General features: G+C 43.1%; 1 protein-coding gene across 2 annotated transcripts in view; it reads left to right on the forward strand.

Annotated features, from left to right (window-relative positions):
• The first annotated feature begins 392 nt into the window (after positions 1-392).
• LOC134415903 (protein ELYS-like) overlaps positions 393-24,689 on the forward strand; it is a 41,190-nt gene continuing 16,893 nt past the window's right edge. Inside the window, exons 1-18 of one of the 2 annotated variants that reach the window (XM_063151894.1) lie at positions 393-507; positions 5,420-5,546; positions 6,587-6,840; positions 10,454-10,634; positions 11,428-11,635; positions 12,473-12,589; positions 13,307-13,391; positions 17,735-17,885; positions 18,601-18,733; positions 18,820-19,001; positions 19,466-19,527; positions 20,275-20,403; positions 22,490-22,580; positions 22,664-22,753; positions 22,941-23,081; positions 23,841-23,945; positions 24,070-24,163; positions 24,462-24,585. In XM_063151894.1, the coding sequence (XP_063007964.1) occupies positions 5,426-5,546; positions 6,587-6,840; positions 10,454-10,634; positions 11,428-11,635; positions 12,473-12,589; positions 13,307-13,391; positions 17,735-17,885; positions 18,601-18,733; positions 18,820-19,001; positions 19,466-19,527; positions 20,275-20,403; positions 22,490-22,580; positions 22,664-22,753; positions 22,941-23,081; positions 23,841-23,945; positions 24,070-24,163; positions 24,462-24,585 (2,268 nt within the window). In that variant the 5' untranslated portion in view covers positions 393-507; positions 5,420-5,425. Of the gene's footprint in view, positions 508-811; positions 832-5,419; positions 5,547-6,586; positions 6,841-10,453; positions 10,635-11,427; positions 11,636-12,472; positions 12,590-13,306; positions 13,392-17,734; positions 17,886-18,600; positions 18,734-18,819; positions 19,002-19,465; positions 19,528-20,274; positions 20,404-22,489; positions 22,581-22,663; positions 22,754-22,940; positions 23,082-23,840; positions 23,946-24,069; positions 24,164-24,461; positions 24,586-24,689 lie in introns of those variants that run through there. The other variant, XM_063151896.1, reaches the window with a different exon arrangement.

Consider the following 24,689-nt stretch of genomic DNA (forward strand, 5'->3'; position numbering starts at 1 on the left):
GGGCTTTGAGCAACCTGGTCCAGCGGGAGGTGTCCCCGCCCGTGGCAGGGGGGCTGTAACTCGATGATCTTTAGAGTCCCTTCCAACCCAAACCATTCTGTGATTCAATGAACTCCAGGCAGACCGCGGGGGAAGGGGGAGGAGTGGGTGAGCGGCTCCTGCCATGAGACGGACACAAGCAGGCAGGGCCAGCTTTGCCTTCCCCTGCCGGCGGGGCAGGAGAGCAGAGCCGGCCCCACGGACGGGCTCCGCAAGGCGCCGGTCCTGCCGGCCCAGGAACTACAGCTCCCAGTGTGCCCCGCGACAGACAGCATCCACCGGGGCAGGAGCGGAAACGGCGGCCGCACAGCACGCCGGGATCCGTAGTCCAGAGGCCGCCGTCGCCAGCGCCTGGGGCCGTGTCCCGCGCATTTGAAAATTCCCGCGGAGGTTCGCTGCGGATCTCGCGAGAACTCGGCCCGTCCCCCCCCTCCGTCCCGCCCCCCGCGCGGCGGGTGAGCGAGCGAGGTGGGTGCGCGGGCGCGCGGGGCCGGGCCGTGCCGGGCCGGGCCGTGCCGTTGTCGCCGCTGCGGGAGGGACATGCCACCGGCACCGGCACGTACCGGGAGCGCAGGCTCGGCTGGGCTGGGGGCAGCGGCGCGCACAGGAGGAGGCGGCGGAGGTGGCGGCAACGGCGACCCTCGCCCGCCCGTCTGCCTTCGTTCCTCCTTTTCTTCCTTCCCCCCCGTACCAGCGCGTACCGGGCGCTCCCGAGCCGCATAGGCCGGCACCGGCGCTGGCGCAGCGCGGGCCCGCGGGGGCCTCGGGCGGGCCCGGCCGCCCGTCCCTTATGTAAGTGACCCCCGGGCTGCGGCGCCGTGTCCGCCACACGTGCCTCGGCCCCCGGCGGCGGGGGAGGCCCGGGCGGCGCGGCCTGGGCGGCGCACATGGGGAGGCTCCGCCAGCCTGGGGGGCGTGGGAGATGCGGCGGCTGCCGCCAGGAGCTTTCCCTCCTGCCCGGCCACCCGCTCACGCCCTCTGTTCTCGCCCCTTGGGCCCTGTTCTGGGAGGGTTTTTCTTTACTTCTCTCTAATTCCGCCTCCCCCTCCCCCGCCGGGCTTCGGGGTTGTATTCCATGAGGAGGCGGGAAATGCGCTCTGTGCCTAGAGCGGCGAGTGCGGGACGGGGGGTGCGTGCAGTGGGGAGGCCACGGCTCTGGAACAATCCAGTGCGATTTGTGGTGGTCTCTGCACGAAGCAAAACATCGCGAAGCAGAGTTGCTGCTGGCTCAAACAAAAGTGCTCGGTGCCTGCCTTAATAAACTGTGAGCCCACGTCTGGAGCTTCTGCCGACGGAATGCTTGGTGTCAGTCTTTCAGGTCTAGTGATTGCTTCCTCATCGTGGCTGGGGAAATTGGAGGAAACTGAGGGACGTGTTTGTGTCGGCATGGCTGCGCCCCGTCGGGGGTACCGGGCTGAGCGTGGCCGTGCCGGTGCCTTTGCAGGGCCCGTCGGTGTGGCTGGTTGTGCCAGCCTTGGCTGGCAGCTGTCCCCTGCGCTTGGGCACACAGCTCTGTGTCCTGGCGAGGACAGCTCCTCATTCACGTGCTGCCTCAGCTCTCCTTCCTGCATCGATTTGCCTGGGATTGGCTTTTTCAAGCGCGATCAAGCTTCTGTGAATTTTATGTCTTCTGCCTAGTAAGGTGTTGGACAGTTTTGGAGGAGCAGTGGTGACAGGTCTTCCTTGGTGTGACGCTAGTTTGGTGGAAAGAATAGAATCCTTCAGCTGGCAAGAGAGAGTCACCCTGTTGCATGGGTTGCAGGTGTTTCTTTAGTTGTTCTTGTCAGGTTGCTGGTTGTAAAAACCTGTGGGAGAATTAAATGTTCCAAATCCATCTGGATACAGCCTGCTCTAGGTGATGGCTCGAGCATGGTGTTTAGAAGAAGTGACTGTGAGTGATTCTGGCAGATCTTTCTCTTTGATGTGAATCTGGAATTTGTGCTGGGCAGGGCCAGCAATGGGATGGCATACCAGTGTGGTATGCTGGAAATGTTTTCCAAAATACAGTAGTAGAACAAAGGAGCAAATACGGAGATGAGAGATGGCAGCAAGGTCTCTCTTTTGATGTCAGTGAAGTCAGCATGTCCTGTGAAATCTTGTCTTCAGCTGTGACTGACCATATTTTTAGCTTTTTCTTCTGTGAGCCCGTAATGTTGTTGGCCTTTTAAACTGATTTTTGTGGAATATCATCAGTCAAAATTGTCATCTCAGAACTCTGACTTGGCTGTATGTAATTCTGCATGAACACACACTTTCTCTTTCTTTTCCCTCCTTCCCTCTCCCCCCTCCCAAGCTTTTTAATCCAAAAATTTATGACATTTCTGTCTTTGGAAATAGTTCATGGTGCTTGGAAGTTATAAGTTCCTGGGGTGAAAAAGAATGGTCATTTTGGCAACTTGCACACAGGCTGCATTGCTGTAGGATACAGCTGGGAGGTTGAACTCTGGTTTATTCCTGAAAACGGAGTAAGCATGTGACATTTTACCCTAATCTGATTTCTAACACAAGTAAGAATGGGATTGTAGTTATTGTTTCAAAGAGAGCTGAAATGCAGTTGCTGTTGGATATATCTCTTAAGGTTGAGAGGCTTTGTGCTTTTAATGTAGATCTGAGTATTTCCCCTCTGATTTGATTTCCTAGCAGTTCTTGGTTTAACTTAGCAACATGATGCAAGCAAAGCATCCTTATAGAGAGGTCAGTATATGTTGTTCATAATTTGTTATGAAGTTTCTCAACCTTGTTTCATGCCTGATTTCTAAAACCAAAAAGAGGTGTTTAAAATGGTCATTGCCTTACTGGAGCAAAACTGAGCATGCCTGATGCTCTAGTATTTTCATTTTCTACAAAAATGGTTTAGCTTTTGGAGCTCTACTGATTTGATGGTGCTTACTGGTGTTCCTGGATGGATTTTTTTTTTTAGTGTTGTGGGCAGGAGTACGCTGTGTTAACATATGAGCGTTCCATCAGGGAAGAATTCTTTTTGGGATGGTGAGGAGTTAGTTTTTTAAACTGAAATTTCCCCAGTAGAGGATGTTAGAATTTGATTTCCAGTTGAGCCCTACAAGGTTCTGTGCTCTTGTCACAGCAGGTAGGCAGTGTCTCCGGCAGGATGGCTCAGGGTGACTCAAGGAGAGCACGCAGCTGAGCAGTTTCCTTGCATGCCCTTACCTGCCCTACTGCAAGATATTTGCTCACTCTTTTCTTAAAATTATCTTGCTATTATTGTGGTGTATGGTACTAATAATCATATACTTACTACACAGACATCTCCTTTCTTATTTACAAAACAAAAGAAAAAAAATTATTCGCTACAATAATTCTGGAATTTTGTGCTCTTTTCTAAAATTCCTTAGTATATGTTGTCAGAGTCAATGCTTTGTCAGGTTGGAGAAATGGGCTGACAGGAACCTGGTGTAGTTTAACAAGGGAAAGTGCCAAGTCCTGCACTGGGGAAGAACCACCGCAGGCACCAGTGTGTGTGGGGGCCTGCCCAGCTGGAAAGCAGCTTGGCAGAAATGTCCCTGGGACACCCAGCTGGCCATGAGCCATCCCTGTGCCCTGCAGCTGAGAAGGCTGATGGTATCCTGGGCTCATGAGGAAGAACCTTTGCCAGCAGGTGAAGGGAGGTGATCCTTCCTCTAGTAGTGCACTGGTGAGGCCCCAGCTGGAATGCTGGGTCAGGTCTAGGCTCAGCAGCCTCTCAAGATGAGAGATGAAGGTGCTGGAGAGAGTGCAGTGAGGGACCACAAAGATGGTTGGAGGAGATCGGAGCAGCTCTTCTCTGGGGAAAGGCTGGGAGACTGAGACTGTTGAGCCTGGAAAAGAGAAGGCTCTGGGCCTCTCATCAATGCACATAAATACCTGAAGGGAGGGTGTAAAGCAGATGGAGCCAGCAACATTCCGGTGGTGCCCAGTGTCAGGAACACGAGCACACACTGAAACATTTCAAAGATGCTATACCTCAACCAGATGTGTCTGAATTAGTATTTGGTACTATGGGTTACTCCTAAAATATATCCACTAAATTGCAATTAAACTAAGCAAGAATGCTGGTCAGATTGTGAGGCATTTTACTCTGGAGCCCCTGGATACAGTGCAGAAGTTGTCACTTGAAACTGATGGCAAGTACCAAAAGAGAAACTCAGCAAAACTACTGCAAGTGAGTTGTCCCACTTGGAACCTGATCTGTGCTAGTAGTGAATGCTGGCAGAGTGGTCAGGCTGGCTGGCTGCAGTAGTGGCTTTGCCATCAGCAGCATTTTTGTCAAAATGTTGACTTGTGCTTAGTGCAGGACCCTGATTTACCCTTTCTGTGCTTCATGTGCTTGTTGTCCTGCTGGCAGCAGATACAGTAGTACAACCCAGCACTGGTGGCCTGTGTATAATACCTTGAGATGTCATGAAGAGAGCAGTACTGTTTGAACCTGACAGTTGAATTTGCCTTGTCTGTCAGAGGCCTTTTCTATAAGCCAGATGACTTGCAAAACATAGATACTTAAAGTAATTTGTATTTCCATGCATATGGATTATCTCATATTTAGCCACCTGTTTAATCCTGTAAATTAGTTCAGCTCTTCAGTTTCTCCAGGAAAAAAAAATCTGTCTTGACATACTGAAATGTGAACTCTTGTGGAGCACATGTAGGAGCATGAAACTGTCTGAAGTCTAGAAATTTTTTCTCTTAATACTGCAGAGATGTGATAAGGAAAGGCAATAGGAAGGAAGGGACTGGAATAAGAAATATAAAGATTTCAGCAGAGAAAACAATATTTTGAAGTGTTGTGTTATATTCACCTCTTAAATGTATGGAAAAGTACTTCTAATTGATCAGCTATGAAAATCAGTATTACTTGAAAGTTTTAGCAATATGTTTTCTGGAAAAATTTGAGGATGAATTTGGTCAAGAACTTTATATTCCTGAATGCCAAAAATAAGCATGCAAAAAGTAAACAAGATATGGCTGGTCTGTGACATCTACTAGAAGACAGCTGACAAAAATAATACTGTATTAAATCAAGGGAAAGGGCAGAGAGTTATACCTCTTACCGAGAAGCTTTTTGAAATACGATTTTTCTGAGATCACATCTTGCTAACCTGTATGAGTAAGCCTGAACTCGGTGTGTTGTTCTCTTCCCTGGTATCTTGTTTATCCCTCTCTGTCACTTTTTGTTGGTGATCTTGTATGCATTGGAAATGCTCAAGATTCTCCTTTTGCTCTGCTGTGAGATTAAAAACTGTCCCAAGTGCCATTTCTTTTGAGCAAAAAAGAGCTGCAGACGATGCCTGGGAGATTTGTCACTGCATACTGATGAAGCTTGGGTCAGTCTCAAAGATATTTATGGCTGACATGAGTCTCTTTGCCTTTTTTTCTTTGTCTCCAGTGAAGAATGCGAGACCTAACGGCTCAGGTAACGAGCAGTCTGCTGCAGTTTCCAGAGGTGACTGTTGAGGCACTTGGGGAGGATGAGATCACCCTAGACTCTGTGCTGTGTGGGAAGTTTTCTGGAGGTGAGCATTTTTGTATTTTCCTTTAAATTTGGATTTGGTGTGAAGTTGTTACTGTCTGAAGCACAGGGTCATGGCATCAGGTTGGTTCTGTTAAGTAAAATGGATCAGGTGTTCTGACAGTGCTAACAGGATATTTTAACAATTAGAAGCATTGAAAGTGCAACAGCCTGCTCCAGTCCTGTGCTGTTTAAATAATAGAGCTGACCATGCCCTCCTCAGTTCTGAATGAAATGGAAGGCAGTTTTCAAGGAAGAAATAGTGTTGTTTTGGGACAAATTTCTTTTTAGCAGCTCATGTGTTTCCAAGGTATTTAATAGGATGCAGATTGAGGACCCAGTGAGAGTTGCTGAGAACAGCTAAGCAGATTAGGCAGTTGACTTTCTAGGTGATCTGAAGGTACAGCTGGATGCCTCTGGATGTCTGGGCTTCTGTTAAGACCAGGTAGAATCTTACCTACCTGACTGTAGTTGCAGTAATGGAGCTCATCCTTCCTTTGAGCTTGAAGTCCCTCAGTAGAGGAGCAAGAGTTAAACTCTTTGGTGAAACACCACTTGTTAAATTCTTTCTGGGATCAGCTCATGTAAAAGTTGGAATTGCACATGCAGTGCCCATTTTAAGATAATTTCCTGTCCAATTTCCTGCCCAGAGTAGTCTTGTGTCAAGCAAAATTCTTAAACTGGAGCTGGATTGGTTTAGATGGGCTGCATTTGAAGTATGCTTGTATTCCTGTAGATATTTGGGTGTTTTTTAGCAAAACCAGGCCAGTTATGGTGTACAGACTGGAACTCAGTCTATTGTAATCTTTATCCCAAGGAGTGAATGTTCTTGAGAGCAGGACTGACAAGTAGAAATGCGAAAGCATGGGGTCATTAATTTTAAGAAGTGTTGGTCGAGGATTGCAGTGGGTGATTGAAAATGATTGTCCAGGTGTGGGTGGGTTGGCCTTTCCCTCTGTTGCATTTGAGGGAAGGGCAGTGCCCCGGCTGTTGCTGCAGTTGTGCTGCTGGCACTTGGTGAGCGCTGCTGCTGTCGCCCTGCAGGCAGAAGCGGCCTGGCGTGGCTGGCGTGCGGCCCCCAGCTGGAGGTGGTGAACTCGGTGACAGGGGAGCGGCTCTCTGCCTATCGCTTCAGCGGGGTCAGCGAGCAGCCGCCCGCCGTCCGCGTGGTGAAGGAGTTCTCCTGGCAGAAGAGGACTGGGCTCCTGGTTGGCTTGGAGGAAGCAGAGGGAAGTGTTCTCTGCCTCTACGACCTTGGGATCTCAAGAGTGGTTAAAGCAGTTGTTCTTCCAGGAAGGGTATGTATCTTTTTGGGGGAATGAAGGTTTTGTGTTGTTTGGTGCTGCATAATCCTGTTTCATGAAAAGCTCTTGTGCATCTCTTTGTATGACTTATCCTTTTTATATTGCTTTAACATATTGTCAGTTCAGATTATCCAGTCAAGAGAGCCTTGATGTAAAATCTTGGACTTGGCAGTTGCATTATCCTTTGAGCTTACTGATAGTAAAAAAAACCATTGTAGAGCATATAATCACGAAATTCTCCACTTTAAAAAAAAAGGCATTGAAAACCTTTATTTTTTTTCAGACCAAAAAGGAATACTCAAATTGTCTATAATATTCCTTTTCTAAATGGCTAATTTCTGTCAGGAATACTGTCCTTAAAGTATGTCCGACTCCCAGCATTGTGCCGTTAATGACTTTGATACATTCCCATCAATCTCAGACTAGGAAGCAGGTGATGTGGGAACAGAACAGATGTTTCTGTTAACTTAGGATTGGAAAAAAGATTTTAGTGAGTTATCTGTCAGATAGTTGGCAGATTTACTTTCAGTCTGCAGTCCTTGAGTCTCTGCTTGTTGAATATTGTGTTTGTGTAGATGGGATACAGTGGTGTAATGTCAATAATTTTTTCTGCCTTCTGTAACTCAAATTCAAATGATGCTGTGTCCCTGGGCCTCATTAATGTAATGGAAATGAGAATCAGATTAAGTTATCAGAACATAAAGATTCACTGTGTTTTTATCATCTTAGAATCTGCCGCTAATAAATACTTATTTACTACTCAGTTTTCCCTAACATTATTTGGTATGACTTACCAGAGTACAGATCAAAGTCTTTTTAGTAGTAGTAAGCATTTGTGTTAAGTTCTAAAGATACAAGTAATGTCAGTGTTCCAGTGTGTTGTTTTGCTATCTGCTCAAGTTGTAGATGGAAAAGCAGGCTGTGTGCTAGCATGAACTTAAAATAAGTAAATTATGTTTTGGTAAGTGATGTTAGTGTGTTAGGTTTTACTTCTTCTATCTAAGTAAGCTGGGAAAAAGCAAAGGTTAAGAGGTAAGAACTATGTTGCACATTGAATCCATAGCTGTGGAAGTGTTTTGAAATAGAAGCTAGTTCCAACAATCAGTTATGTTAGAGAGTTGTTCTATACCACAAAAACTGATTCAGGAGCAGAGATGAAGCCCCGCAAGAAAGAGTTGGTTGTTGGGTGATGAGGGATAGGAATTTTGAAATAAAGCCAAAGCTGCTCTGAAGGTTTTGCTCTTATGCCCTGAAAGCTCAGAATTACAAGTATGTTTGGTCTGTTGCTTATGTTTTTCTTCCTGTGTCTTTGGTATTGTGTTAGTTCATAGTCAGGACACAGGTATTGCTAATTGGAGTCTTAACTTTCAGGCTGTGAGTGGGAGTAAGGGTAAGCAAAAACAAGAAGATAAAACGTGCACTTGGCTGCTGTCCATGTGTTTTGAATTCTTTCAGAAACTCATATTTGTATATTATGTAATGTATTGTTTGGGGGGGATTGATTTGTATGAATGTTTCTCTGATTTTCAGATTGGTTATTTTTAAAGGTAAAATGTGGTTCTTAACATTACTTTCTGCAGTTCTGTCTTTAATCTTTTAAACCTTTAATGAGCACTGTGTTTTTGGGACTATTTTCTCAACAGGTACAAGTTCTGTTTACAGCTAAGTTGTACAGTTTAATTTAGAGCAACTGCTCCAAGGTGTCAACTTGTTAGTGCATTAATGCAGGATGTTTATTGTGCCTGTGTGAATGCTTTTTAGTGTAAGAATGGATGTTGAGTCGTTCAGAGAATAAATAAATCAGTTAAAAAACCCAGGCTCAGGAGCTTAGAAAGAATTTTGGCATAATGTCTTTGCATGTGTCTGTGAGTGTCTCTCTATGCCCTCTTGATGTGTGTATGAGATGCAACAGGAGACTGAAAATGTTGATGAGTGTGATTTGAATTGGATTCTGAATTAAAAACATGAAGTACATCAAATTGGTTTCTAACAGTTGCATGTTTCAGAACTGTTGCATGGTATTTTCCCAAATTTTCCTGGTTCGTATGAGGCAGAAGGGCAGCATTCAGATTCAGTGAGCTGAGAAAAGTTTTCTTTGTTCTTTCCCAGAATGAGTTGGCAAAGCACTAGGAGAATAGGAAAAAGCAGTGCATAGCATAGTGGAAAAATGTGTCATTTCAGGAGCTTCTGCATGGAAAATTGAAGTAATCAGGGAACATTTTTGGAAGCCTATGCAAAACTAGTAAAGATTCATTTGGAGCCAGTTGTACAATGAGGAAAATAACTTGAACTCACAAGCAACACTTCAACTTCGGCTAATTGCACAGCAAGATTTCTTCTGTTTCCTCTTTGGTCACCAATGCTTAGAACACACGAATCGGAGTAATCAAAATACTTTCATTAGTCCTCGGAGCAGCAGAGAGGATTAAAAATTTAATTTGAATCATGAGAAATCTGAAAGAAAACCAAGTTTACTGAATAGCTAAGGATACTTCTAAGGTTGGAGTTCTTGTGTTCAAGGTGAAAGGTGGATTGTATAGTAGGTGGCCAGGCAAATACAGTCATAAGCATACAGGATAGATACAGGATAGGAGAAAACCTCAGGGACCCTATAAGTTTGGATATTTTTCCCATTTCTGGGGTAAATAAGCTACATAACAAGATGGACTACCTTGTGACACTCACATCTTTGTTTCAGACAAACCTGTGTTGCTGATGTAAAGCTGTCTGCTTTCATGGTGCTGCATTTGTAAGAGGCCAGAAGATAGCCCCTGTTCTTGTGTTGTCCTGCTCCTTGAGTGCAGGAGCCCTGGTGTGCCTGTGTCTCTGCTGGAGCAGTCAGTGTTGTCCTGGGTGTGCTGTGGGTGCTGCAGGGTCTGTTCACCTTGTGCTGAGGTCGTGGGCAGTGCTTGGCCTGTCAGGGAGCAGAGAGAGCTCCTGCCCCAGGCTGAGCAAGTTCTTGTTTGGTCTCTTGCTGTTTGTTTAGGCTGCCTTTTACAGTTTGCCTTGCCGTCTGTAAGAGTGCTGGTGTGCATTTAGAATTTTTGTTGGATATTATCAGTCAAAGTGAGAGCCAGGGTAGATTTTAGTTATTCAGCATCTCCCTCCAACTCTTTCTAGGAATGTTTCATCCCCATGGAAATGGTGTATCTGGTGTACCCCACAGCCACTAGCTTGTATCATTGCAGCTCTGATTTAGCTTACAAAATGCAGGGTAAAGAAGGCCTGGACTGTATCACAGTGCTGATTGATTGACTTTGAGTAGTGGGAGAACTAGATCTAGCTTTGCCTTTATTATTTAAGTCCTTTACACATGGTAAACCTTCTAGCATGTAATTGATTTCATGTCTGTTCTTAGATGCAATTATTTCTAAGTAGGAAATGGAAACTGGTAAGCTGTAAAGACGGAATATGCCATTGAAGTGGAGAGAGCTTTCTTTCTATTAATTTCCTTTCTGCTTGATACAGTAGGGAGCAATGATTTGGTTTTAAGTCTTATGAACCTGTATTTCCTGTCCTGTTTCTGATGTGCTGGTGCTGGCTTCCCTTCTGAGGGTTCCTCCTGGGGCTGTCACAGGCTCTGACTTGAGCGTGCCGTTCCCTGCAGGTGACTGCCATCGAGCCCATCAGCAATGACGGCGGAGCCAGCGTGAGCACGCGGCACCTGCACCAGAGTCTGCGGTGGCTCTTTGGAGTGGCAGCAGTGGCCACAGATGTTGGCCATGTCCTTCTGGTTGACCTTTGTTTGGATGATTTATCTTGCAGTCAGAATGAAGTAGAAGCATCAGGTAAGCTGCAGTTTTTAAACTTGAATTTAGAAGTAAGAAAATGTGTTTCCTTTCAAAACCCAGCTCGTATCCCAGTGAAGATTCCAGCGTGCTGACTGACTGCTGGCATTTCTGACACTGCCCACTGCTGACTGCAGACAGCAGTTTGACATGGTGTGGTTCTGAACTCTGATTTCTGTGATCCAGAAATGGAGTGGCTTAACGCTCCTGCTGATGTTCAGAAGGGCCCTTGCTGCCCACATCCCTTTTTCCCTGTGATTCTTGCCAGCTGGGAGGTAGGAATTTTTCCATTTGAGTCAGTGCAGCTGTGTGATAGGAAGTTGTGTTAGAGGTACCAAATTCCTTGGGGGTGTTCTTCTGTTCCCATCAATGCTTGGGGTAGGCTTTAGGCTTGTGTTTTACAATAAATCTGGCTTATCAAAAGTCCTTCATTTGGGTGAATGAATCCTGCAGTTTGTGTTTTCAGATTGCAGACACTGTTTTGGGTGTTGTAAGAGTGGCTTCAGGTGTTCGTATCCCTTCAAGTAGCTTCCTCATGAGGTCCAATAAAGGAATTTGTCTACAATGGTTACATTTGTACCCTGTTTTGAAATAGGAGAGAGAATACCTGTCCCATTGGAGAGTCCTTCTGTTCTCTGAATGAGTGCAGAAACAGGAATAGCTAAAATAGATGCTGCACAAATGGGCGTTCCATTTGCAGAACTAGATTATATACATTGTATAATCACATCAGTTTAAAATGCAATTGAAGTGGCATAATGCATTCATTTCTTGCCTGCTTTTATGTGTTCAGATCTAGAAGTTGTCACTAGAATTCCTGCTGAAGTTCCACAAAGAAGAGAAGCTGTGACCAGGGAAGGGAGGCATCTCTGTTTTCAGTTGCGAAGTCCTTCAGGAACAGCAGTGTCAACCCTGTGCTACATAAGCAGAAGCAACCAGCTCGTTGTGGGATTTTCTGATGGCTACTTGTCACTATGGAATATGAAAACTCTGAAGAGGGAGTAAGTAGTCGCTTCCACTTGGTTGCATTTGGAGGTGCAGAGGTCTCAATTTTTTGCTTCAGGAAGTCATCCAGTAGGGATGTGATAGAGCTGATTTTTATAAGTCTGTTCTGTCCAGTCATATTTTGTGGACTCAAGCAATGTGTGTGTTTCCCTGAGAGATTTGGAATGATTCACAACCAGTTACTGCAATTAGGGCATCCATTGAAAGGTTTCACTGTATGAATAATGTGATTTTATTGTGATCATATTCTTTAAAGTGTCCATGATGCATCTAGTTAGACATGATAATTCAACAGTTGATCTGTGCCTGAAAACACATTGTTTCCTACATTTCAGCCTTGATGAAATTGGTGGTTGACTCATTCCCGGACCAGGAATATGTGAATGAAAGTTTGTTTGAAAGATTTGGAGATCAGAATAAGGGATATATACATTTTAAGCAATAGTGAAATTTAGAGGTGATTTGAAATCTGCCACTTGAAATACATGACGACATTCAGATAGGCGTTACTTAAGGAAATCTATAGTGCCTCACCAGAAACTATGTATGTGTTGTGGATGCATTATGGATGCATAAATAGACAGTGGGCACATAATTACATGCAAAAAAAAAGATTGTGAAGATGCAATTGAAGTTCAGAAGTTGAGAAGGCAAATACTTAAGAAGTAGTGGCTTGTCAGTCATCAGTTGTTTTAAATGGAAGTATGACCATCTATACTTTGAGGATAAGTATGCAAACTGCTCTTTTTTCCCAGAAGATGCTTCTACCCTTCTACAAACAGCCAGAGCTAGCAGGCTCTCCTTTTTTCTATATTTTTCTTTTAAACCTGTAGGCACCACTCCCAGCTTGAAGGAGGAAGGATTCCTGTCTATGCAGTTACTTTTCAAGAGCCTGAGAATGATCCCCGCAATTGTTGCTACTTGTGGGCTGTTCAGTCTACACAACAAAGGTGAATATAATCCTACCATAAGTCACTGCTTTTTTAATATTTGTTCACATTCGGTTGTTATCTGTGTACTCATTTTGTTTCTTTAACAGTACAGGAGATGAAAAGTGTTAGGCTTACAGTGCAATTTTTTCAGGATATTACATTTGCAAAAAGGGGCTTGACTCTTTACTACCTTGTGGAAGAAGGCAAAGGAAACAGTAGCTATGTTTTTGTACTTGCAGTCTCAAATTATTTCCCTCGTTTCTTGGTGACTGCTTCAAGATTTGTGTGGTATTCCCACCATGATATTCAGTACCATTTAAAGTGGTTTAGGCTGCAGATGCAGAGCAGTAAACATCATAAGCAAGCTACTTAATCAGCACAGCTGTTCATAGACTGACCGTGTTCTTAAGTTCAACTTAAAAGCAGTTTTCATGGAGAATGCTTTATTGTTGTGAGCTGTTTCTAGCAATTCAGCAATTTTTTCGTTCATGTTGCATATTAACGCTTTCCAAAGAAAGGCATAGTTACCATTTGCCCCTGAAGCTGTTCATGTCAAAATTTCCTCCTTTCTGTTTTAATGGCTAAATGTGATCAATTATCATGTTTTGGGAGGCAGTGTTTTTCTTTTCAGCAAGGGCATGCTCTTAAGTCAGTTTCAGCCTAGATCTAATAAAATGATAATGAGAATTGTAAAGCAGCTTTGTAACCAAGTTTTCTCATTTATGCCTTTTTCAGTGAAGGTGATGTTGTGGGTTTACATCTGTTGCAGTTAGCATTTGGTGACAGGAAACGCCTGGCATCCGGACAAGTCATGTATGAGGTAAGACAGGCCAGTATGTGAGAAGATAAAAATAGTAATTTGTCTAAGTAAGGATCAGTTAAGTTGACCAGATTAATATTTACCATGAAAGATCAGTGAGACTTAAGAAAAGTCCTTTGATGAGTCTTTTTAGGCATTCTTTTGTCCATACTTTTCAGAACAAGTCATAGAATCATGGAATGGATTTGGTTGGAAGACCTTAAATATCATGTATTCCAATCACTTGCCATGACTATGGATGCCACCCACTAGATAAGTTCTCTCAGGGCCCCGTCCACTCTGGCCTTGAACACTTCCAGGGATGGGACATCTATAGCATCTCTGAGCAGCCTGACCTCCAGAAACTCACCACTCTCACAGTAAAAAAATTCTTCCTAACATCTAATCTAAATCTCTCCTGTTTTGCTTGAAAACCCCTTCTCCTTTGTCCTATCACTATCTGCCCTTTTAAAATGTCAAAGCCTCTCTCTTTTTTATGAACTCCATTTATGTGCTGAAAGGCTGCCCTGAGGTCTCCCAGGATGAGGTTGGACTTCTGGACTATGAGTGCATATTGCTTGCTGTCCATCAGAACCCCCACCAGAATCCTTCTTGGCAGGGCTGTTCTCAGTCACTTTTCCCAGTCTGTAGTCATGTCTGGGATTGCCCCATTCCAGGTGCAGCACCTTGCACCTGGACTTGCTGACCTTCATGTCCTGAGATTCCCATTGGCCCATCTCTCAGGCTTCTCCAGATCCTTCTGGATGACATCCTGGCCTTCTGTTTTGTCAGCTGCGCCTTTCAGCCTTATGTCATCTACAAACTTGATTAAGGTGCACTTGATCTGACTGTTTGTGTCATTGATGAAGATATTGAAGAGCACTGATCCCCACACAGGTTTCTGAGGGATACACTCAACATCGGTCCAGATAGACTGTTTGCCACAACTCTCTGGCTTGGTCCTTCCAACCAGTTCCTTATCCACTGAGTAGTCCACCCTTCAGATCTGCATGTCTTCAATGTAGGGATGGTGATGTCATGAGGGATTGTAGAGAGACCTTGTAGAAGTCTGGGTAGATGACACTGGTCAGTTTTCCCTCGTCAAGTGTTTCAGTCACTCCATGGCAGAAGATGGCCACGTTGGTCAGACACAGTCTGTCCATGCTGAAGCCATACAATTTTATACTTCAGTGTCATGAGTTCCACCTAGATTCATCTGCAAGGAGCCCTTACACATCTGATTCCTGAAGAGGAAATGGCTGTTACAAATGAAATTACTCTTAATTTAAACATCACATGAATGGCATGTAGGAAGAGAAGACAAGACTTTGAATAGCTTTGTGTTACCAAACTGTAGATTTGAATAAGCTTCTGTCTATCTCCCTTTCTTTCAATATGGTCATATATTTCTCTTCATACATTTCTGATCTCTATTTTATAACCTTGTTTTTCTTTTAAACTCTGTCAGCCTGACTTCAAATACACCTACAGAAATACCTACAATGTCTCTTCAGCCTTGATTCTGAAACTCAGTAGCTGTAAAGATGACTCTTGTTTTGAGTTTTGAATGGGTTGTCTCTTAAACCTACTCTTTAAGCCAGCAAAAGATGTACAATGGTATGATTTGGTCAGTAAAATCTCCGTAAATTTTTAGAACTAGTTGCAGATATGCTGTGGTATAGAATAGATAAAATATAGAAGGGATATCATTAGGTCTCAGATAATCTAACAGAGGCAAGAGGCACCTCTATAATGTTTTATAATGTTTTATAATGTTTAATTCTATTCAGCATTTCTATATGCACGAAATTCTACCAAGATCTTTTTGATGGGAAAGTAATCTTAATTCACAGCAAGTCGTTCCTCCTGTTTGACACTTGTCCTTATATGTTCTCAGTAGTACAAAATGAAATTGAGGTAATCCTTGGATTGTGGTTCAAAGATATTTTTTTAAAATAGGGACTTTGAGTTTTGAATTTTTTGAATGAGTTTGAATTTTATGCTTTTTTCCTTTTGTCTGTAGGAGAGGGCCTTCCTGATTTGGAAGTGTTGCTTTTGAACAGATAAGGTTGGGTGTTGGGAGGAGGTGGTGTTTCTTTAAAATACATCATCTGTCGTGGTGATGAAGTAGAAATACCTTCAAGTGGTTCAACACGTCTGAATATGCCTGTCATATCTTCTTGTGCAGTTTTTAAGTGACAAAAATATACAGTGCTCTAGAGGAACAGAACACCTTGTTTACTGGGAGGTTTTCTGTGTTTGGTTTTGGGGTTTTTTTAAGGGTTTTTGTTGCAGTTCACTCCCACATCTTGTAGTGCTCTAAGCACTTTGGCAGGTTGATAGGAGAAAGTTTCTTCAATCTTCTCAAGCTTTGCTTTTGAATTTCAGTTTTGTTTTATCCTCTTAAAAGAAAATTTTTAGCTAAGTCTTAGTAGTGACAAGGGCAGTACCTTTTACTGTGTGCTGCACTGGGGAAAAAGCAATTGTCTCTGTTTCCCTCATGGCTGCTACTTTTTTCTGTCTGAACAATTTAATGTTAAAATGTGAGACCTTTAATTATTTGGCAGTTATTTGTCTTGGTTGTCTTTTCTGAACAAGATGTGACAAATGTCAGTTTATACCTCAGAGATTTGAAATGTTTCATCAGTCTTTAAAAATGGATTTACTAGAAATTCCACTTGACACTCTTAAAAAAAAAGCACACAAAGTGATAAAAAAGGTTACTGTGTTTGTGACCTGAAAAACCCGTGATGTAGTTAAGGTAAGAGTTGGATCCCTCTGCAGACTGTACAACCAGTAGTAAATTCACAGGCATATGTAGAAAGATTATAACAGGAACCAATCTTAGAAGGCTGTTAAGAGAGCTGAACATCTGCACCCTCTGAGGAGGAAAGACAGGTTCTTCAGCTGGCTTACAGATAAACCACTTAATAGTGTACTTTCATCCTGAGACCTGATAGCATCTACTTCCAAAAAATCCCCACAAAACAATTCTTAATCCATTCCCAAGGGATGCATCACGATAGGATCTGTGCTCACCAGTGGACACTTAAGTGTTGGAATTCTTATTGTGGTCACAGATTGGTCAGTATGACATGATGGCTCTCTTCTGGTTGGTCTTCAGTGACATAAAATTCAAGAGTAGTTCCCATTTGCCAGGCCAAGCTTGAGTAAACAAGGAGCAATTAATTTACTGCTGCTCCTTGTTCACTGAGTATGTGTCATAGGAGCTTAAAACATTTGTCTGCTTACATCACTGCTGTACATCCCAGGAATCAGACCTGAGGCTATGAAACCATGCATTTTTGACTTTATATCATGGTAGAAGTCACAAATGGACCTTTTGGAACATGTGGCACTGTATTTTTATAAACGTGTCAGACTTGAGTCTCTGTTGCCTTCAAGGCTGGTTTAAATCTGCTCAAGTAAGAAAACGGAAAGATACTCTTAAATTAGACTTGCAAAGAGCTCTTTTAGATCATCTCAGCAGCTGCTGTATCTTGCAGATCAGTTCATGGTCCTGGAGCATATCCTTACCTTTGTTCTGCACAAGGCTTGAGTACAGTCTCTGTGTTCGTGTCAGTGTCTGACCAGTGCATGTCCTTTGAACGCTGTCCTGTTTAACTGATCTGGAATGTCATTTCTCAATATCTTCTATGCACTGGAGTTCCTTAACTTAAATTTGCTTACCCCGGTGTGGAGAACCTAAAACAAGCTGCTTTGGTTAGAAGTTGTCTTTGGCAGGAACTATTTGGTATTACTTTCTCCTTCCCCTCTGCACTGAAAGGTGGAATGGCTCTTAATATATGAATGAAAGCAGAAATTTCTAGACATTAAAATTAATGCAGGATAGGTTTATGGCATTTTAGTGCTTTATCTTCTGGAACTGTCTTTTGGAATGGTGAATTTCTTGTTCAGGACATCATCTCTGTTAAAATTGGTTTTAGTGATCAGTTATCCTACAGTGAAGATGAGGTTCTTGGCTTAGGCTTCATGTTAGTTTTTCAAAGAGATGGTTTTGGTTTTGCTTATCTGCCTTGCATACATCTGTTACTTCCAAAATTCCTTAATAAAATAGTGTGAACTGTGCATGTTTGAGAGCAAAGTTTTGCTAAGGAAATGCTAATATTTGAAAATGTGCAAAGCCTTTTCAGCCAATATCTGTTAAAATTTGACACTTAATTCTTTTGAATGTCAGATTTTTCTTATTTGCTATCAGAAATAAGTCCATTAGAAATAAATAAGTTTATTAGAAATAAACAGTACAATATGCATGTTATATTAGATATATACATTCTTTCTTAGTGGATCTCATGAAAATTAGCTTTTTTTTTTTTTTTTTTTTTTTTTTTCTCCCCACACAGGGTTTGGAATACTGTGATGAAAGGTACAGTTTAGACCTCACTGGTGGAATCTTTCCCTTGAGAGGGCAGACAAGCAATACTAAATTACTCAGCTGTCAGACCATAGAGAAATTTCGCAACCATGCTGACAGAGAGGATAACGTTAATGAAGGTTTGTTCTGATGCCCCTGCTTGGTTATTCTGAACTGCATGGTTTGGAAATCTGAGCAATGAATGCTGTTCTGTACCCACAGTCCTAAAGTCTTAAATATTCATCTAGCTGATCTTGCTGAGCTTATTTAAAAAGTAAAATTGTTTGCTGAAGTTATGTGGGACTTTTTTATCCCTCTGAACATCATATTTTAAGGGAAAAAGTAGGCTTTATTTTATGTTGGCTGAGATGCTGGAGCAGTGTATGGGGTCATCTGTATAAGGGTGGTCAGTCAGTTTGTTCTGCCAGTTGTCTGCATTGAACAGTAAGATCCTTCTGTCTCTTGCTTAGGAATGTTACCTGAATATTTTTAATCCTGCTCAAGCCTCTGGCTGCATCCATTTTGTGCCTGGTCACTACTAGTGTTGCCTAGGGCTCAGTATTGGAGCCAGTTCTATTTGATATCTTTTTTTGATGACCTGGATGAACAATTTGATGAGCTAATAATTGTGTATTTGGTTTGTTTTGGAACAGATACAATTTGAAAGAGAGGCAGTATGATAAAAACCTATCACATTGACATTTGCTACTCTGTATATTGTTTTTATCATTCTTAATAAAGTCTTGTGTTTCTTGAGTGCAATAATAGAATTAAGCCAAAATAGAAAGTGATACTTTAAAACCACCAAATATCTCATATTTTCCACAGTAAGAAACAATGTCTTGTCTTTGACAGTAATCTCTCCTGACACCAGTGTATCAATCTTCAGTTGGCAAGTGAATACCTATGGTCAGGGAAAACCATCTACTTATTTGGGAGTGTTTGACATCAATCGCTGGTATCATGCCCAAATGCCAGACTCGCTGAGGTAGGTCTTAATTAAGAGGTTTCAATATCCCTACAAAAGGTTAATTTGAAAATTGCTATTGAGCTTATGCACTTGTTTTCTTTAAGGCCAGAAGAATTCCTTCATGATTGCCCCTATTTTGCCCTGTGGTCACTGGATCCTGTAATAAGCATGACTTCTCCAAACCTCATTTTGGATATTCTGGTACACGAGCGTAGTCTGAGTCGGGGAGTTCCTCCTTCTTATCCACCACCTGAACAGTTCTTTAATCCAAGCACCTATAATTTTGGTAGGTATTTCACTGCTTCTCTTTTGAATAGTAGCAAGCTTTGGTGGAGGTGAAATGCCACTTGAGTGGTTCTCTTTCTTGTTCATTGTTTGTCACATGAAAACCAAACCAAAAAAATGCCCACAAACCTTCTCCAACCTGGTTACTGTGTCCTGACAAGGCACTTAGTCTTGTGAAACATATCTGACAGGCAGCTGAGTTTTGGATTTTGGAGCGTCTGTAACATGGCCTGGGAAGGGGTGATGCTCCCAAAATGAAAAGCCTTTGAGCTGAGGCCCAAAGCACAGCACTAGATAGCTCTCAAGTTTCTAGAGACAGAGAGTAACTCCTTTTTATGGGATGTGTGTAAGTGATGTGAGGAAGGAAAGTGGTGCTGGAGGTTTGTCTTTGCAGACAGCAGTATTTATAAAGCATAAACTGGTGAGAAGGTGCCAGGGTCTGTCAAATGTTCCTTGTTTCTGCAGATGTGACCTGCTTGCTCAGCTCGGGAGTTGTTCACATGACTTGCACCGGCTTCCAGAAGGAGGTGACTTTTTTTACTGTATTGAAAGTGTCAAGAGATGAACCTTTGGTAACTTTTCTCTTGCAGTGCTTTGAGTGTCAGAGACCACTTGATGCTCACACTGCCCATCCACATGCTTAGCTGCAGTCATATCGTGCCAGTTTCATGCAGATGGCACTGTTGTAGGGAGGCATGAGCAGGGATTGAATGGCTGGGAAGGATGGGTGTGGTGGAAGCTGGGGAAATGTTTACTTCTTTGTATGGTGTGGAGTTGGGGTCTTGATCCCTGATGAACTTGAGCATGGAGAGAGTTAAAAGTGATTTAACTGTTGAGGAAGAAATGCATGTTTTTTCTGTCAGCCTTGGCCAAATTCTGATTTCTGAGCCACTGCACAGCTTTTGACAAACTCTTTCAAATTAAGTTCCAGCTCACTAAATATACCCATATAAATCATCTCCTTTACCAATGAGCATAGAGTCTTTCAAAGAATGATTTGAAGTTGTATTAGTTTTAACTTCTGCAGAATGTAATTTGTGTCAATGCTCAGGGAAAAGCAAGGCCTGTGTATTGACAGACAGGCTGGAAAATACTTTCTTGCCTTCAGCATTACAAGGATTTTTAAAGAAACTCAAACTGTTAGTGTCTACACAGCAATATTTACCAAAATTGGTAACCTAAAGCCTGCTGCTACTAGTGCAGCTTTCTGACAGTCTAAGTCTTCTTAGTGATTAAATGCTGTCTTAACCTGTGTGTTTTGATTGATGTTTCAGACCCTGAAGTTTTTGAAGAAATCTGGTCCTTTAATAAGTGAAGCCATCCGTGACAGCTACTCTCGGTGTCTTGTAGCTGGCTTGCTGTCTCCAAGACTGGTTGATGTCCAACCCTCCAGTCTGAGTCAGGTGGGTGTATGCTGGAAAATCCAGAGAGAAATATATGCATCTTGTCTGAAGACTGTAGAGGCTACTAGACCATGATTTTTGATTGCACACTGTTCTGAGAAGCAGGTTTTGACATACAGTTAGAAGAACATTATTACTTCTGCTGACTGTGAGCAGCCCTGAGAGGTTTGTCTTCAGTGTATGTAAATTCCATGCCTGGGTCTGCATGGGGAAGCATTCAATCAGTGCTGGGCACGTGCATCAGAAGGCAGCTCTCCCTGGGAACAGCCTTCATCCTCTTCATGCCCCCAGGGTCTCAGAGCCTTGGGTGCAGGGCAGTAGGGTTGCCCCAATGGTGCTTCCCCCTCAGATGTGCGCTATTACAAACACCGGCTTGCTGCACTAGATGTTACTTCCTTCCAAGGAAGTGCTAACCAATTATAATGGTGCTCTCTACCTGACAACTGCATCACCACTTCCTCTCATTATCCCTTCATCTGGGAATTTCCCTTCCCTGCACCCTCTCAAACTGATCTTTACCTCTGTAGCCTTTGCCTTGAGCTGTGGTAGCTTGATTTCCTCCTCTTAGACTGCCCTCTTGCTGCAGCACATGCCTCAGCTGGATCTCTCAACACTGCTGCATTCTGTCTGTCACCACAGTGGCTTCACACCCCTCTCTCGTGCGTTTTCCATTTTCTGTGCAGCAAACTTTGTTTCTCATCTGAAGGGCTTCATGAAAGAAGGAGCCTTTGTGATGAACAGCCCATCTTTCTCCAGGCAGGGTCAAAGCTGAAGGGTTCAATGGTCATCATGGAGTGGAGAGCAAGCACTAGGAAGGGGAGAGCAGTCTTCCTCCTGCCTTCATCTTCCTGTCTGTGGGATTCTTCAGCAGACTGTGGAAATGTGTCAGGAAAAATAGCACTTCTCTATAGTGTGGCAGCTAAAACAAATTTGGCAAGCAGACCCAGCCCATAGAATGCTTATTTTGCAAGCCTGGTGTAGGCTTTTACATTCTGATTAGATGTTCTGATGTCAACTCTGGTTGGGAAGTAACTTGGGAAAGCAAGAAGTTTTATGATGACCTTTGCTGAATTGTGACTATATTGTTCAGACACTGCATTAAATAGGGATTGCTTTTGAATACTAGGAAGAAAAAATTCAGAATTAGGGTCAAATAACTTGGAATTTTGTTTGGTGCCCTGAGTAGTATTTGGCATGTTTCCTTGTCTGAAACCAGATTTCATAAAAAGGTGGAAATATCCTGTATGTCTTCTAATATGTAGAAATTGCTCTTAAATGTCATGATTTTCTTAGAATGCAAACTTTTAAAATTTGTTTTTAAAAAATAGAGGAAAGGAAAAAATTAAAATTTGTGGCAGGATCATTTCACCTGAAATAAATGTCTGAGCTTGAATAAGCTGCTACATTATTTCCATGTGTGTGCATGCCTGTGCATTATCCTTCTCAGGGACTGCCATGGCATTAGAATACAGTAATTGAACAGCCTGAACTTCCAGCCCATTAGAACTAAAATGTTTCATATCTTTATGGTGCTTAAACAAATTGAAACTTAATGTTTTGGCTGTCAGAGCTGCTTCCTGTCTTGCTGGTCTCAGGAGCTGCTTGGCCTCAGCTTCACTGTCTCCATGCAAACACAGTGGTGTTTGCTCTGTCCCCTTCATGTGTTCCTGATGGCAAAGGGTTGTGCCCACAGTGCATAATGGGTGTTAGCAGGGGATGCTACTGGAAATAGTTAACTAGGACTCAGTGAATGAAGACTGAAACCCTGAGGCAAAGAAATAGAGATTGAAACTAGCCTGCATAAAGTTGAAATGTCAGAGGAAAACATTCCTGTGTTCCTCAAACCAAGCAGCAGTCCAGCCTGTGGGTAGAATGAGGAAAGAGTCAAGAATATGGAAGTAGCTGCATTTGCAGGTGATGTCTGAGTGGGTAACCAGGCAGCAGCAAACACTTCTGTCAGTGGCTCAGGTAGTGTCTGATTCAGAGCTACTACACGGGTCACTGACAGAAGCTGCAGTGTTTATCAAGGTGAGACTGAGAGGAAAAGTCTGCGAGGTTGTGATTTGCTTTTGTCTGTTCTGTGCAGGAGGAGCAGTTAGAGGCAGTGCTGTCAGCTGCTGTGCAGACAGGCTCTTTAGAACTTCTGACGGGATGCATTAAACACTGGACTTCTGAAGGTAATGCTGCTTCCACTGTTTTTATGTTTGTGCTTTGGTTAGAAATCGTGGCTTCATGTCCTTTTTGTTTTCTGTTTTTAAAGAGCAGCCAAGTTCTGCTGTAAATTTACGGTTTGTTCTTGAGTGGACGTGGAACAAAGTGATCTGTACAAAAGATGAACTGGACCAAATATGTGAGTAGTGGTGTGGTGGTTTTTAAAACCTGGAGTCGTTCTTTGTAAAGGATCTTCAGTACTCTGCCAGTGCATGCTGCTGGTTCTTTAAGCGGTTCTTTAAGTCTCTTGTGGCTGTTGAAGTGTTGTAGTTTGGAAGTGTGCAGTTGCTGTGCTGAGTGATGATTCAATGTTTCTCCTTGACAAGGTGTTCCGCTGTTTGATGGCTCCTGCAACTTCATTGACCCGCAGACATTACAGTCCCTCCAGCACTGCCAGCTGCTGCTGAGCAACCTCAGCACAGTCCTGAACTGTTTTCTAGCAGAAGCCCGAGAGCTTACAGAGAAAGGTTGGTGAGAGCCCTGCTGGGCCTTTGGTGTGATTGTTAACTTTTGGAAGGATGCTTGGGTTGTAACTGTGGAGACAGGAGCCATTGTTGTTTTGGATGGTTGGGAGAGAGTCAGGTTGAGCTGGGAGGAGGGGTTTAAATCGGATCAGTTGGGACTTTGATTTAAGCCACTTTGAGTTCAGGGGAGCAGCTTGTTGTGGAATTCATGAGGCTGGGTAGGAGAAGGTACATTGGTTCAGCACTGAGCTGAGTAATCACCTGGGCAGCAGTTGCAGCCACTGAGTGTGGTAATGCTGAGAAGTGTTCCTAATTGTTAGCTAGCAATTGATAGTTGTGTGCAAATTGCTGGGAAATACAATAGAAACTGAAATATGTAATGTATAAAGGAAGTTCCTTTTGGCTTCTGATTTTATCAATTGTTGTTGGCATCTTGAGGGAAAAAGAGGACTATAATCTCTTTTACTAAAATAAAAATCTCTGCTACGTGGAAAACATAGTCTTCCTTCCTTCCTTATCTTGCAGATAAGACTATAATTTTTCATTTTAATCTTTAGTGATTCTGTTTCTCTGTACTGTTTGGTTTTTGTTTTGAAGGGTGAACAGTGGGTTTTTTTTCCTTCAAATTCATAATTGATCCAGGGGGGCAACTACATGTAAGAAGAGTTCCACCATGGTGTTTTATAATTTGTGTTTGCTCTGCTGAGGGGAGCTTTGTAAAAATGAGAGGAATATCCAAAATATCTTATGCCTTTTTTTCAGGTTTTACAGACTTGACAAATAAGCAGATGGTAACCAGCCTTATTTCTTTGTATGCACAAGTGGTGATCTGGTTCTGTCGATCCAGTCTCCTTCCCGAGGGTTTAGGTAAGCACAGAGCCTGTAGTACCAAAGCACTTGAGGTTGTGTGGTTTCTGTCTGTCTGGACCAAAGTTTTAGTTGAAAAATGTAGTCTTACTTCTTTAACTTGCTTTTTATTTATCACCTGTAGATGATCACATGCATTTGTCCAGACCTTTCTACAATTACCCTCTGATTCAGAGCTACTATACGGGTCACCGAGAGAAACTCGAGTGCTTATCAAGGTAAGACTTAGAGGAATTCTCTAGAAAGCTGCCACTGTTAGACTGTGTGAGAGTGATTATTTTTGCAGTTAAAACCCTTTGTCTGCACTCCTTGGCATTACACATAACAGAGCATGAAAGCAAACCTGGAACCCAAAAGGTTATTGCAACTCTTCTCTTGGGTTTGTGCGTTGGACTCCTTGATGAAAAAGTTCATTGTGAGCTAAGGACATCTTTGCTCTGACTCTGAAATCTGTGACATTGAGAGGCTGGAATGAGTGTTCTACTCTGTGCAAGCCCTTGGTCTCTTTTGTTGCAGAGGCAAATGGGATTCTGATTGCTTGATGATTGATGGAATGGTTTCCCAGCTGGGAGAGGAAGTGGAGAAGTTGTGGCGGAGAGATGAAGGCGGCACTGGGAAATACCCACCTGTTAGTTTACATGTGAGTGTTGTGTTCACTGCAAACCCCAGCAGCAGCAGCAGCAGTCTCCTAAAGCCAATGATGGTGAAAGACAGGAGCATTAGAAAACCTTTTCATCTTTCATT

The sequence above is a fragment of the Melospiza melodia genome, chromosome 3 (assembly GCF_035770615.1).
Source record: "Melospiza melodia melodia isolate bMelMel2 chromosome 3, bMelMel2.pri, whole genome shotgun sequence".
NCBI lineage: Eukaryota > Metazoa > Chordata > Aves > Passeriformes > Passerellidae > Melospiza > Melospiza melodia.